We start from the raw sequence: 14018 nt of genomic DNA on the forward strand, positions 1-14018 counted from the left end.
AAAAGTTGGACTTGACAGTCTTAAAGGCCTTTTGCAACTTAGTTGGTTCTGTGATTCTAGGTATCTCAACAGGTTCTTTTGAATCTGTATTATTCTGTGATTTTGTTTAACTAAGCCTGTCCCAGGCTATACTGTGGGCTACACTGGTGCAGCTTCAGTATAGACAGGCCCTGATATGGGTGACTTTTGTATATTTTGACAGTATGTAAAGAATGTTTAACAAGCTAGCTGGTAAAGACCAAACAGTAAAGTGTGACAATGTATCTGGTGAAAATTGCTCTGATTTAGCCAGATAGAGATTTAGCTTTTACATGTATCTATGAAGGACACTGTTTTGTAGCAAGACAGTAGTGATTGTTCTAAATGTTATTGTACTGGCCTGTGGTAACTGTGTACACCTGACTTCTGTACATCTGGTATAGATGATGTATTAACTTAAATTCCATTGGTTAAAAAGCAAATAGTGGTTATTTATTCTGGACTTCTCATGGTATTTTTAGATTTTGAAGAATTTCACATCCGTTCATCTCTCCTATGTGGAATTGAAGCAAATGGGCCAGCAGCAGATTGGAAGTTACCCTGTTCACTTTCACCTTTGTGGGGATGTGGATGAAAAAGGAGGTTATAGTTTTAAGACTTACCTGGAAGGTCTTTCCATTCATCACTGTTTTTCCAGATGTGTGACTATTCATGCAACTAATGGCTTGCTGGTAGGTTCAAGGAGAGTAAAACATACTGTGTTGAAATTAATGTTACAAAGAGCTTTTAGAGCAAAGACAGTCCTCTTCCTTCTTCAAGTTTAATTCTCAGAAATGTTTTTTATTGCAACAAATGAATGAAACTAACTTATTTTTAACAGATCTCACCACTCTGGTTTTTTTTGGGTTGTTCAGGCAGCTAAGTTCTCCAGACACAGTAGTGTGTTTGTGAGGGATAAATAAAACTATATGCTTGAATTATCTGAGCTGCTGATACTGAAGCTTCGCTCTGCAGCTGTGCCAAGATAGTAAAACTAGATGGTACTTGTCAAATAAATCTCAGTAATTGCTATTGCCACTGACATAATGAACTTGTATTTCTGCAGATAAAGGACACCATTGGCTATGACACACTAGGTCACTGTTTCTTCACAGAAGATGGCATTGAGCAGAGGAATACTTTATACCACAACCTTGGGCTAGTCACGAAACCGGGCACTCTTCTTCCTACGGATAGAAACAGCAGCATGTGTACTGGTATTAGGGATAAAGTTTACGGCAGCTATGTCCCAGTGCCAGCCACAGACTGCATGTGCGTGTTTCACGGTGAAAAAGTAAAACCAAACCAGCTGCAGCAGCTAAATTGCTGGTGATCTCTTGACAATATACAGATGGGAACATTTTTATGTATAATTTAGAGTGCAGACAGCTTAAATGGAGTTAGTGTTTAGTCTTTTATTGAAGAGAAAAAATAAGTTGTTTTGTAGGAAGACTGTTGTGTTTTGCTTGACTGTTTTTGTTTTTGTTTAAAAGATAGTAGACTTTTAAAGCTACATCTTCACTTCTTTGTAAAGGCATGCACTTTCTCAAGTCAACAGTAGTTTTTCCGCATATGACTAATCTCTTGTAGAAGCTTATTAAAACAGTTTATCATTGCACAGAGTATCTGACCAGCATTAAATAAAACGCTGTGCATTAAATGAAGTATTTTTGACTTCTAAATGGTGGGGGAAGGGGTGGTTTTTATTTCACATATGAAATAATGACTTCAGCTGTCAGTTTATTTTTTTTCTGATGTGTTTGTTACAAAGGGGAGATATTTTTGTAGGAGTTCGAGCTTTTTCCCATAATAACTTCTTTTGGAATAATATTTCAGGGCAGTTTCGACATTCTGGATTTCTCATCCCAACAATCATCTTATAAATAATGCAGCAGCAGGATCACAGGTGAGGCATATGGAGGTAATTTAACACAGACTACTCATGCCACTGGTATTTGTAAAACCTGTAACATTTACGCTGCCAAAAATAAATATATTTTTCTATATGAATGTATTCTTTTTAAGTTTGGCAGCATATTGGCATTACAATTTTGTCTAGCTGTGAATTTAAATCTTTGTTATTGTTGGAACAGAGGAGATCTCTTCCTCTTTGTAGTCAGTAGACCTGACAATACTGTCAGTAAGTGTATGTATAAATAAATCCTTTTATTTCCAAAGAACTAGCGCATTTCATATTAAGGCTTTTGTATTTTCTGTAGCTTGTTAAGAGTTTACTGTGTGACTGCTTCGGAAGATTTATCTTCATAGCTGTAGTTATCAGAATGAAAAATGACTAACAAAAAAAGTTTATTGTGTAAGAAACAGCTAAAACACTTTTATTGTCAGTTGTTATTCATTTGTTTTCCATCAGTGACTGCTGATATGGTTATGCTTGTCGTGAACATTATATTACTGCGAATCATTTGTCACAGCTGCTTGAAAAGTAAAGCTGAACTACTCAGTATGTGTTGTGGAATAGGGGGCTAGAGTCTGTTCTACAGTGGATGAAAGGCTGTTACATGCATGGTTTTGAATGGATTCTTCTGAAGAGATTAATGGGAATGGAAAACAGGCAAGGTGGTGGTTGTTGCAAAGGCTCCAGTGCTGGAAGAAGAATATGAATGTGTGTCAGTGTATTCTTATGCACAGAATACTGTTATTAATAGAACAGGATTCAAAATATTTAAACGAGTTGAAATATCTAGAGTATTAAAAATAACCTAGAAAATTTTGTTCTGCTTATTGTGTGATCTGGAGTATTTTTGATTGTTTTTATTTCGGTTTGGTTTTTGGTAGGTTTTCTTGGGGGTTTGTTTGTTTGTTTTGCTTTTGGACAAGCTTTTCTAGTTGACTGTCTACCACTACGAAGGATCTGGACACCTTTATCAAACTGATCAGTGCTGGGGCTCTGGCAGGCGGAGTAGGCATGCTATTGTCAAGACAAAACACAGTCTCATCTTAAACACGGCTGTTCTGTAAAGCTGGTGCTTGTAGTTCCAAGGTAACAGATAGGCTGGAGTAGGGCTTGAGGAAGGCAGATCCAAGAGAAAAGTTGTTGTGCTGTGATGCAAAGATAGTGGTAATGGTTTTCATGTAAACCCCTTTAGAAGTTTACAGAAGAATTTTCCTCTCTTGGCTCTTCATGGCTCAAACTAAGTGCATGTAGAGGGGGAAAGCAAACCTAAGTTTGAGAACAAAGCATGGCAAACCCAGGCCAGGTTGGATGGGGTTTTAAGCAACCTGGTCTAGTGGAAGGTGTCCCTGCCCATGGCAGGAGGTTTGGAACCAGATGATCTTTAAGATTGCTTCCAACCCAAACTATTCTGTGATTCAGTGCAATGTTTTTCAATTTTGCCTGCTATACGTAATAGTGATTTGCCTTATATTAGCATTGCAGGTTAAGTTAAAGCTTCCTTGATCTGCTATTTAAAACCTGCAAGGTCTTTTTCTGCTTCTGTAGTGTATTGCAGTAAATGTCACTTCTTCTGTTACCAGAATGTGCATGGTCAGCACAAGCATTTGTGTGTTTGGCCACTCTAATATACCTCCCTTGCAAAGGGTCTACAGTTTATTATGTTTCAGAAACCGAATACTCCAATTGTGTTGATGCAAACTCTGCACTGTAGAGCTTTTGCTGGTTTGAACTGTAACAATTCACAAGCAAATGAAATAATTCCATTGTCTCCCCAACTCCTTTGTTACACAATGAAGCCTATTATAAGGGTGTATAAGCAATAGATGTTTCTTTTGTTTGAGCTGGAGGGTGGTGGTGGTGGAATTTTCATTTTTTGAATGCTTGCAAGTGCTTAAGGAGCTTTTAAGTTTATTAAACTTTTTTCCAAGCATCAGGATATGTTTTGGATGAGAATTACTTGAGTCTGCCAAGCACAGAGCTGTATTTAATTATATGTGAAGTAAGATTTTGGTATTTTTATTAATGGAACATCCACATTTGCTTTGGAATTGTTAATCACTAGAAATGTCAAAGTGTGTCATCATTACGGATGGGAATATGTTACTGAGAAGCAGAGTTTCCAGGACTGCTTGGAAAATGAGTATACTCTGAGTGAAACGCGTGAAATCTTCGAAGCCAGAATGAATTGGCTTTATCCATGTTTCTTCAGCAAGAGGACGATGACTATTTTTTCATAAGATGAGCACTCAGTACACAGTGTTTCTGTGGCTACTGTTTAACCGTTTAATGTGCCTTATGCAGTGATATTTTTAATTTTATAAGGGCACAGACCATGTGGTCAGGCAAAATTTTTCATGTTTGTAGGTATCTGCTTGCAGGTGCTGTCCTGATGCCATCTCTTGTGAACTCAGATGTGGTTGAAAAGGGAACTTTTACTGGTCTCATTTAGCAGATACATCCAGCTTCTTTAAAAGCAGTGATGTTGAAGAAGTGGAGAAAATTAACAAATGCTGAAATTATTACTGCATGTTATTGGCACAGTGCTGAACTGGCCAGACTTCTTGATGTGCTTTTTTTCCCTTCTGAAAGCTCTTGTGGGTTTTTTGGCTGTGTCATTAAATTCTGATGTAAGCAGAGATGAACAAAGCTTAGTTAGACTGTAACGGTAAAGAGAAGAGGGGTTTCCAGTATTTTACTGTAAATGGTATGATTTACTAGTAAACAAAGGAAAATCAACTATGTGTAATGAAATACAACTAAAATGCAAAAATTACATTAACTCTGATATTTTTCTGGTTTGAAATATTAGAGGATCTTAAATGTGTGGTGTTTCATGGTTTCACTGAAAAGCAAAACACTTTTTAGTGCACATTATTCACTAGAATATAGCCTTATTTGCAAACTTCCACAATCTCACTGGAGAGGTGTTTGAAGACTTTGTTTTGAAAAATGTGTTCCATAGTGCACAGTTGGTTTGAGCTGTGTTCTTACTCACTTCCTTACTTAAAATATCCAAGTTCCACTTAGCGTACACTTACTTTGTGATTAGATACATCAGCACTCATAGTAGTATCAGATTTGCTTACAAGTAATGTCATTCTTTCCTTATTTGCAGGATGCTGGAATATGGTATTTGTTCCACAGGGTTGCTACAGGAGATTCTCATAATTTGGCCACTGAAACCAAGTCAGAGCTTACACCCCTAGGCATCTTCTATAACAACAGGGTTCATTCTAATTTTAAGGTAATGTGTTATCTCATTTAAAAAAAAATAAATCTTTATGCGTAAATATTCTAAATTAGGACTTGTCTGTTTTCATTTTAAGGTGGTTATGTGATAGATTCATGCTGTGTTTGAACTGCATGATTATATCTAGGTGTGGTAGAAAGGTGTATAATCATCATGTGTATATTTTCTTGCCACATTTTGAGTATTAACTCTGTTTAATACCCTCATAAGGCAGAACCCAACTAAAATCAATGAATGCTTCTAATGAAATCAGCTTTCTCTAAATTAACATTTCAGATGCTACTCTCTTACTGATGACATTGTTTTCTACTCCAAAGAAAGCTGACCCTTGAAGCATAGAAGTTTATTGTAGTTGTCCTTTATCTAATAGCTTCCTGGAACAGCTGCGACTTGTTTTTCTAAGTCTCTAATGTACAGTAACTCAGGTGTTTACTCAGGTGTTTACACAGGGTGGCAGTCTCTGAATAGAGATTGTGCTTCTAGGTTACCTTCGGGAGCCCAGCTGTTGGCAGCAGGCTTTTTTTGAGGGTTCTCAGCCTGGCTGCAGGCATTCAGCAGTGTTTTAGAATACAATCATAGTTTTACCATACATAATTTTATGTATGTGTCTTTACTGTAATCTTTTCACATGCAACTAAGTCCTTTAATTATTTTATTTGTAATCTAGCTGCTTTCTCTCTGTGTCTGTGTATATATGTGTGTGTATATATATAAATCTAATTATACTTACAAAGCCATGTAAATGTTTATTTGTGTTTGAAGTTTACCTAGTAAAGTTCAGGATCACTTGTGGATATTTTTTACCAAGTGAAACTGATTTTACTTGGCAGTTGGGTGTCCGAGATACCAAAAAATGATGCACTGCTCTATAGAAGTTGTGTTAAGAAGGTGTGTTTGGGACTGCAGGACATTTGTTCAGATTGGATTTAAAACATCCTGAATAGAGAAGGGCATTGTAAAGAAAAAAGTGTTTCAGCTGTATGGGTCATATTATATTCAAACAAAAGTATGGTTTGTGTGCTAAAATTCCATGTTAAAAGAGCAAATTCCACTGGTAGGTCTCAGGATCCAATTGTGTAGGAGCACTCAATCGTAATCATGATTTGGATCAGAAATGAAAGTAGCTGCAGGTATTTGTGTGTGTTATTCAGGATAAATACATGTTTATGCTTACTTCTGCTTGTATTTTCTCAAATTATTTCATACTGGATTATTGAGTTTCAAATTTATGATCGCTTGGGCAAAAATCCACTTCAGTGGTGAAGGTAGTTTATCATTTTAAAGCTGAATACAAAGCATTTTTCACAGTGTGGGTTTTGGTTTGGGGAGGGGGAGTGGTCCCACTAGTGAGAATATTTTTAATTCACCTCAAAATTGGCTTCTTGATTTTCCAGAACAGCATCTGGAAATAAGTGCAAAACCTCAAATAGTTAGATATTGTGAAAGAAATCTGAAATTAACTGTAATGATTTTCCATTAGTTTTTTAAGTCCAAGGCAATTCTTCTCATCTGACCAAATTAGAGTAAACAGATGCTTTTTCTTCCTTTCGACAATATGTCAATTAAGGCCAGACTGAAAGATCTGGGAGTTTCTAATACATGAATTGAATGCAATGTAAAGTTTAAAGTTCAAAAATGTATTGTTTATCATTAGTTTTGGGTTGTATGAATTTGCTTTCCTTGCTTGTTTCAGGCTGGTTTGTTCATTGATAAAGGTGTTAAAACAACTAACGCTAGCGCTGAAGATCCCAGAGAATATCTTTGTTTGGATAACAATGCAAGGTAAAAGATATTTTCTTTCAAGTGAGTGAAAAATCACGAAGTTCTGAGATTGCTCTTATTTTCACATGAGGAAAACTATTTTTAAAACTATAATTATTTATAAATAATAACTGAACAATAAATTCATTTTTTTTCCCCCTCATTTGTTCATCTGTATTGGGAACATCAGAGCATGGTGTGCCTTAAAGGAGTTGACTTTTACTTCTGAACCCTTGCTCAGGGTAGTTTTCAGCCTCTTAGAAGACGTAATTTCAAACATGCTCTACTGTCATGCTTAAACTATTTTATGGAATTGCTGCTTATTGTCTTTCTTTAAAATCTACTCTTCTGATTTATGGCTCAGTTTTAAATAATTACTAGAAAAAGGTTTAATAGAGCCAAGTAATACATCCGCTTGTCTTTCCTACCACTGAATGCTTCCTACTGTACCTTTTGGACTTGGAGATAAAGGTCAGTGGTAGTTTTACTAAAGGCTGTTTGCAGAGATAGCACAATCAACCACATTTTCTTTGATTTACAAAGTTTATGGAGAGTGTAGGAAAATGCCATGTTATACTATACCTGCTTACTCTTACCATGAACTTCAGATAAAATAGCCTGGAATAATGTGTATATGTACCTGTGAACATTTTATTATAACAACTAAGCATTAAGACTGACAGTATAGTTCATATGAGTATCTTTAGTTCTGATTGACCTGTTTTTAGGATGAGGATAGTTAAGTGATAGGTGCAGATGCAGAGAGAAAAGTTCCCAATTTTGGCCATACTTGGTTCATGATTTGGACACGAACTTGCTAGTTTGATGTTTTAACAGAAAATTTATATAATCCTCATGGATTACTTCCTATGAAACAGTTAGACAAGAGGAACATATGAGAAGCAAAGTGAGCTGTGAGAACTTGTTATGTGTTGACAGGGCATCAGCAGAGGATGCGAGAAACTCAGTGCCTGAGATAGGTTTCATGTTTTGCAGCAGCCAAAGAAGTAATAAGGCACTCTCTAACTGAATGAGGCCACTAATTATTGTACATGGACCCGAACTAAAGGGATTTAAACATTAATTGAGGAGCCCAAGACTGTCAGTAAAAAAAAATAAAATTTACCCCTTTTCCCCTTCCTCCCCTGTGGGGGAGGCAGGGCAGAGTGAAATTGGAGTACAAAGTGATTGGGATAAGGGCGCTTATATATCTAAAGATACGTATCCACCCAGAAATGGATTTTTGTAATATTTTTCTTGATTTATTACTTTTTGTCTGAGATACTGGGAATAGGCAAGTGAAAGCTTCCACCAGTCTTTAATCAAGTTGTTACTTCCTGTTGTCTAAAATCAATTCCAGCCATAATTTACTGTGTAAGACCATCTTGACAGCAATGCAGAGTATCTGGGTTGACAGAAAAGTATCTTGAGTGTGCTCAAAGAAGGAGCACTCCTCAAGGTCAGAAGAGTTTGAAAGATTTGAAGGAGCATTTAGACAAACCTCCAGCCTTTTTTTGTATAGTGCATGTCAGGCCTGTGTATCTTTCCAAGGAGCTTTAATTCCTTCCATCAAACTTTGACATTAATGCTGCAGTACAAGTAGGGAGGGAGTACTTTGGGGAGAGCAAAAATGAAAAGCAAGGGGATAAAAGGAGGTGAGGTGAAACTAAAGGAACTAGGGAGATAGAGCAAAAGTCTCTCAGAGTTACTGGACAAGAGAAGTTTTATGTTCCTGCTTCATTTTACCTCAGAAAACCTTTCCCTGAAATAGAGAGCTTGAGATGCACCTGGTTTTGGCTTCTGCAATTACAAACATGGAGCAGAGTGAATTTTGCACATCAGATGAGCATGTCTTTATGTTTCAGGCTTTCTCAGCCCAACATATATGACATATGTAAAGCAAACAGTATTCTCATGTTGAGTGTTTGGGTTTTTATCTGTCTCAGGTTTCGACCTCATCAAGATGCAGACCCTGAAAAACCCCGAGTTGCTGCCCTGATTGACAGATTAATCTCTTTCAAAAACAATGATCATGGGGCCTGGGTCAGGGGAGGGGATATCCTCATTCAAAACTCTGGGTAGGTATCCGGAAGCAAACAGCTATATGTTGTTAAGAAGTTTCCCCTGAAGCTTTGTTCATGAAAATGCATTACCAACAGGGTTGTAAGAGAGGACTGATGCTTAACTCAAGGAACTTCTCAGTATCTTGAACAGCTTTCACACCATCCCACTACTTTAAATGAAATAGGTTTATATGTGGTTAGACGAGAACCTACCTTAAATGGCAAAAAGAAACTGTGTAATAAAAAGAATTCTAAAAGTTGGTTGAGATACCTCAGTATAAACATACTATCTGTGGTAAAATAACTTTTTTTTAACAGCAGCATTTTTATACTTGTTAAGTGTTGGTGGTTCTAAATTCCACTAATAGAAAAATCAAGACTTTCATCAGTGCACGGCAAGATGTTCTCTTGCAGTAGCTTATTGTAGGATAATCCAGAAAATATGACTGAAGCTTTGAACTTTCTTTTAGGTTTGCAGACAATGGGATAGGTTTGACATTTGCTAGGTGAGTACTTTATGTTAATCACTTCTGGTTTTTCTCGTCTAGCTTAGAAAATATGCATCCATCTATTAAAATTAATAGGTTTACTTTCATAAAGTCATAGTTTTATTTTGGGCCTAGTTCTGTTTCCGGTGGTGCAGCTGATGTTACAAAGGCTGTAAGCTGACACAGCTGCCAAAGCTTGTACTTTACTTCAGGCTGTGCTTGGTTTACACCACAATTTGCTTTCATTTCACCAGAAGGGTTACATTTATCCATATATTTTTGGTATTGTATGATTCCTTCGGCATTTTGAGTTTTCCTCCTGAACAGCTGAAAGAAAGTAATGGAAAAGAAAGGGGGTGAGCATTTTGAGGGGGCAGAGTCTCTTTCTAATAATAAAGAATCAAGTAAATGAAGGAATAAGCCAATTGCTGCAATGTAGGTTATGGCAGACTGGTTCCAAAAGTAGGCTGTTAAAGAATGCTGCACTATAAAGGGAGATAAAAAGTGTAATGCTCAGCTCTCTTCTGGCATTTCAAACAGCCTGTGTTACTGTTAGTTATTAAATTTATTTTTCTGTATATTGTAACTGAAGTCTAGACTGCTCTGCTTCAGGAGTACTGTCACTATGCCTTGGTGTGTTCATCTGCTGGGGAGGCTGAAAACTTAACTCTGACGTTGCTTTGACAGTGATGGGAGCTTCCCAAATGATGAAGGTGCCAGCCAGGAGGTATCTGAGTCACTGTTCATTGGTGAGAGCAAGAATTACGGGTTTTCAGGTGGCCAAAATAAATATGCAGGAACTGGCGGAATAGACAACAAGGCACGCACTCTGCCTAGAAATCGGTAAGTGTGTTATGGTTGAGGTAGAAATGGTACAAGAAACCTTCTCTGTTATCAGATGCAAACATCCCTTTTGCTTGAGCTGGGAGAGATTAGGACTCTTTTGAAGGTGTCACTCTCGTTTTTAACACTTTGTGTGGAGCAGTATCTCTCTCACCGTTTTGCTGAGTCAGTTTTCTTCTGATTCTACTACAGGTCACTTTTCCATAGATATTTAAGTTATTCTACTTTCCTGAGACCTTAGTTTTAAACAACATTTGGGCCTGGAAGAGAGAAAGTAAAAGCTTTCAGGTAAAAGTGTTTCAAGGGTCAGTTTAGGACTAGAGACTATAGTCTTTTTGTGACAAATCCCAGTCTTTGATCATGATCCTTTTCTCTCTTGCTTGCTGTGGTACTCATTTAACGTAGTGCCAAAAAACAGGAAAGAAGGATAAGGTAGATACAGGCCCCCCTGTTTTTTTGCTGCTTAGCCATTTAGGAAGAAGTTGTTAATGTGATGGTGATATATGAGGTATAGTCAAGCAGAATCAGAACAGTGGACATTGAAAGGGACCTCTGGAAGCCATCTTGTCCAGCTGCCCTGTTCAAAAAGGGCCACCTAGAGCTGCTTGTCCAGCTCATGTTCAGGCAGTTTTAGAACATCTCCAAGGATGGAGATTCCACAACCTCTCCGTGTAACCTGTGCCAGTGCTCAGTCATCCTTACAGTGGAAAAAGTGTTTCCTCATGTTCAGGAGGAATCTCCTGTTTCTCAGCTTGTGCCCATTGCCTATGGTCCTGTCACTGGGTACCACTGGAAAGAGCCTGGCTGCATCTTCTTTGCACCTTCCCTTCAGAGATTCTTATATGTTGATGGGATTTCCGCCTGAGCCTTCTGTGCTCCAGGTTTAACAGTCTGATGTCTCACAGTGTTTCCTCCTATGGGAGATGCTCCAACCACTTGATTATCTTTGTGGCCCTTTGGATTCTCTCCGGTAGCTCCCTATCAGTCTCATACTGAGGCAAGTACTTTAGGTGTGGCTTCACCAATGCTGAACAGATGGGAAGGATCACCTCCCTCAATCTGTTGACAACACATCTCCCAGTGCAGCCCTGGATGCCATTTATCTCTTTGAAGCAAAGGCACAACTGTTGGCCTACGGTCAACTTGGTTTCCACCAGGACCTATAAGTCATTTTCAGTGGTGCGTAGGGTTGTCCTCCGCCGATGCAGGGCTTTGCATTTTTCCATGTTGAACTTCATGAGGTTCTCACTTGCCCATTTCTCCAGCCTGTTGAAGTCTACCTGGATGACAGGACAACCCTCTGCTGTATCAGCTGCTTCTCGCAGTTCTGTGCCCTCTGCAGACTTACTGAGTCTATGCTCATCTCCATTATCCAGATCACTAATGAAGATGTTGAACAAGATTGGACCCAGTATTGGCCCCTGGGGTGCACCGCGTTACTCACCTCCAGGTAGACTTCATGCCACCACCCTCTGCACCCAGCCATTCAGCTAGTTTTCAATCCCCCTCACTGTCCTCTCATCCATCCCATACTTCATGAGGGTCTTGAGAGAGACAGTGTCAGAAGCCTTGCTGAAGTTTAGGTAGACCATGTCCACTGCTGTCCCCTCAGCTACCAGACCAGTCATTTCATCCCAGAAGTTTATCAAATTGGTCCAGCATGACTGCTTCTTGTTGAATCCGTGCTGATGATTACCACAGAATCACAGAATCCACTAAGTTGGAAAAGACCTTTAAGATCATCAAGTCCAACTGTTACCCCAGGACTGCAAAGTCCGCCATGAAACTGTGTCACTAAGGGCCTCATCTACATGGTTTTTGAATACTTCTAGGCATGGTGACTCCACCAGTTCTCTGTGCGGCCTGTTCCAACACCTGATCACCCTTTCGGTGAAGGAATTTTCCCTAATATCCAATCTAAACCCCACCTGGTGCAGCTTGAGGCCGTTACCTACTGGCCACACTATTTCTGATACAGGCCGGAATGCCATTGGCCACCTTGGCTGCCTGGGCACAAGGTGTCTCATGTTCAGCTCCATCAATCAGCACCCTCAGGTCCTTTTCCACCAAGCAGTTTCCCAGCCATTCTTCACAAGGCCTGTAGTGTTGCATGGGGTTGTTGTGACCCAAATGTGGGACACTTTGCCTTGTTGAGCTTCACAGCACTGGCCACAGCCCATCAATCCAGCCTGTCCAGATCCCTCTGCAGAGCCTTCCTGACCTCCAGCAGATCAACACTCCAGCCAACTTGGTGTTGTCCACAAATTTACTGAGGGTGCACTGAATCCCCTCATCCAGATCATTGATACAGCTCCTCTGCCTGCTCATTCAGCACTCTTGGGTGTGACCCATCTGGCTCCATGGACTTGTATATGTTTGAGTAGGAGGTCTCTAACCATTTCTTCATGATTTATGGGGTCTTCAGTCGCCTCCCCATCTCTGTCATCCATCTCAGGGAACTTAGTACCCTGAGGGTGGCTGGTCTGGCTATTAAAAACTGAGGCAAAGGTGTCATTAAATACCTCAGCCTTTTCCTCATCCTCAGTGACTAAGTTTCCCCCAGTATCCAGTAAAGAATGGAGGTTCTCCTTGGCCCTCCTTTTATTGCTAATTTATTTATAAAAATATGGTTTTTTATCTTTTATAGTAGTAGCCAGATTAAGTTCCAGCTGTGCCTTCACCTTTCTGATTTTCTGCCTGCATAGCCAGGCAGAAACAGCGTCCTTGTACTCCTCATAGAGCAACAGTCTCTTTTTCCACTGGTGGTAGATTCTCTTTTTTTTTTTTTTTTTCCTGAGTTCCACCAATATCTGTTCAGCCAGGCAGGTCTTCTCCACTGGTTTGACTTTTGGCACATAGGGAATGTCTGCTTCTGTGCCTTTGATAGGAGAGGACTTGTTTTACTGATTGTTAGCTGAAGCAAACCACCAAGTTGAACTTTAACTAAACAATACCATACATGTGTCAAGAAAGAACAAGACAATGGGTAAAGAACATTCTTTACTTATCCAGCTCACTGAACTAGGAACCATTGTTCACAAAGTGCCTCTCCAGCTCAGTGAACTGGGAATCATTCATCACAAAGTCAGAAGAGAGGCCAACCTAAGACAGTAAAAGGAAGATAATGAGAGAAGTTCAACCAAAGGTCAACAAAGATATGATCACAAGGGGTCCGAAAGAGCCTTGGGACCCTCACTTAAAATGAACTGTGCATGTTCTTGTGGGTAGTAATCCATGTTAATTAGTTCTGGGAAGAAATTATAGTATGTATAAGATTTCTGGGAATTATAATGCATATGAGATGGATGCTTGTAAGCAAGAAACCTGTAAGAATCATCATGCAATTTAGGAGTAGCTGTCCTCCGTGCATCCAGCGCCATAATCATAGAATCATAGAATAGTTAGGGTTGGAAAGGACCTTAAGATCATCTAGTTCCAACCCCCCTGCCATGAGCAGGGACACCACACACTAAACTATGTCACCCAAGGCTCTTTCCAGCCTGGCCTTGAACACCTCCAGGGTTGGAGCATTCACAACTTCCTTGGGCAACCTATTCCAGTGCCTCACCACCCTCACTGTGAAGAACTTCTTCCTTATATCTTATAATAAGTAATGCCTGCTTTTTAATGCTACATTGGTATTAAGGAGTTTTATTCTCCTGACTTTTGGTGACACCTTG

General features: G+C 39.2%; 1 protein-coding gene across 2 annotated transcripts in view; it reads left to right on the forward strand.

Moving 5' to 3' along the window:
• Positions 1 to 14018, forward strand: part of TMEM2 (transmembrane protein 2) — a 38716-nt gene that overhangs the window by 15946 nt on the left and 8752 nt on the right. For both annotated transcript variants that reach the window (XM_010013230.1, XM_010013231.1), the window contains 8 exons: positions 501 to 710; positions 1085 to 1290; positions 1855 to 1924; positions 5049 to 5177; positions 6877 to 6965; positions 8891 to 9022; positions 9478 to 9513; positions 10183 to 10338. In XM_010013230.1, coding sequence (XP_010011532.1) covers positions 501 to 710; positions 1085 to 1290; positions 1855 to 1924; positions 5049 to 5177; positions 6877 to 6965; positions 8891 to 9022; positions 9478 to 9513; positions 10183 to 10338 — 1028 coding nt within the window. The remainder of the gene's footprint in view (positions 1 to 500; positions 711 to 1084; positions 1291 to 1854; positions 1925 to 5048; positions 5178 to 6876; positions 6966 to 8890; positions 9023 to 9477; positions 9514 to 10182; positions 10339 to 14018) is intronic.

This window comes from Nestor notabilis, unplaced genomic scaffold, assembly GCF_000696875.1.
Source record: "Nestor notabilis isolate BGI_N333 unplaced genomic scaffold, ASM69687v1 scaffold1064, whole genome shotgun sequence".
NCBI classification, from domain to species: domain Eukaryota; kingdom Metazoa; phylum Chordata; class Aves; order Psittaciformes; family Psittacidae; genus Nestor; species Nestor notabilis.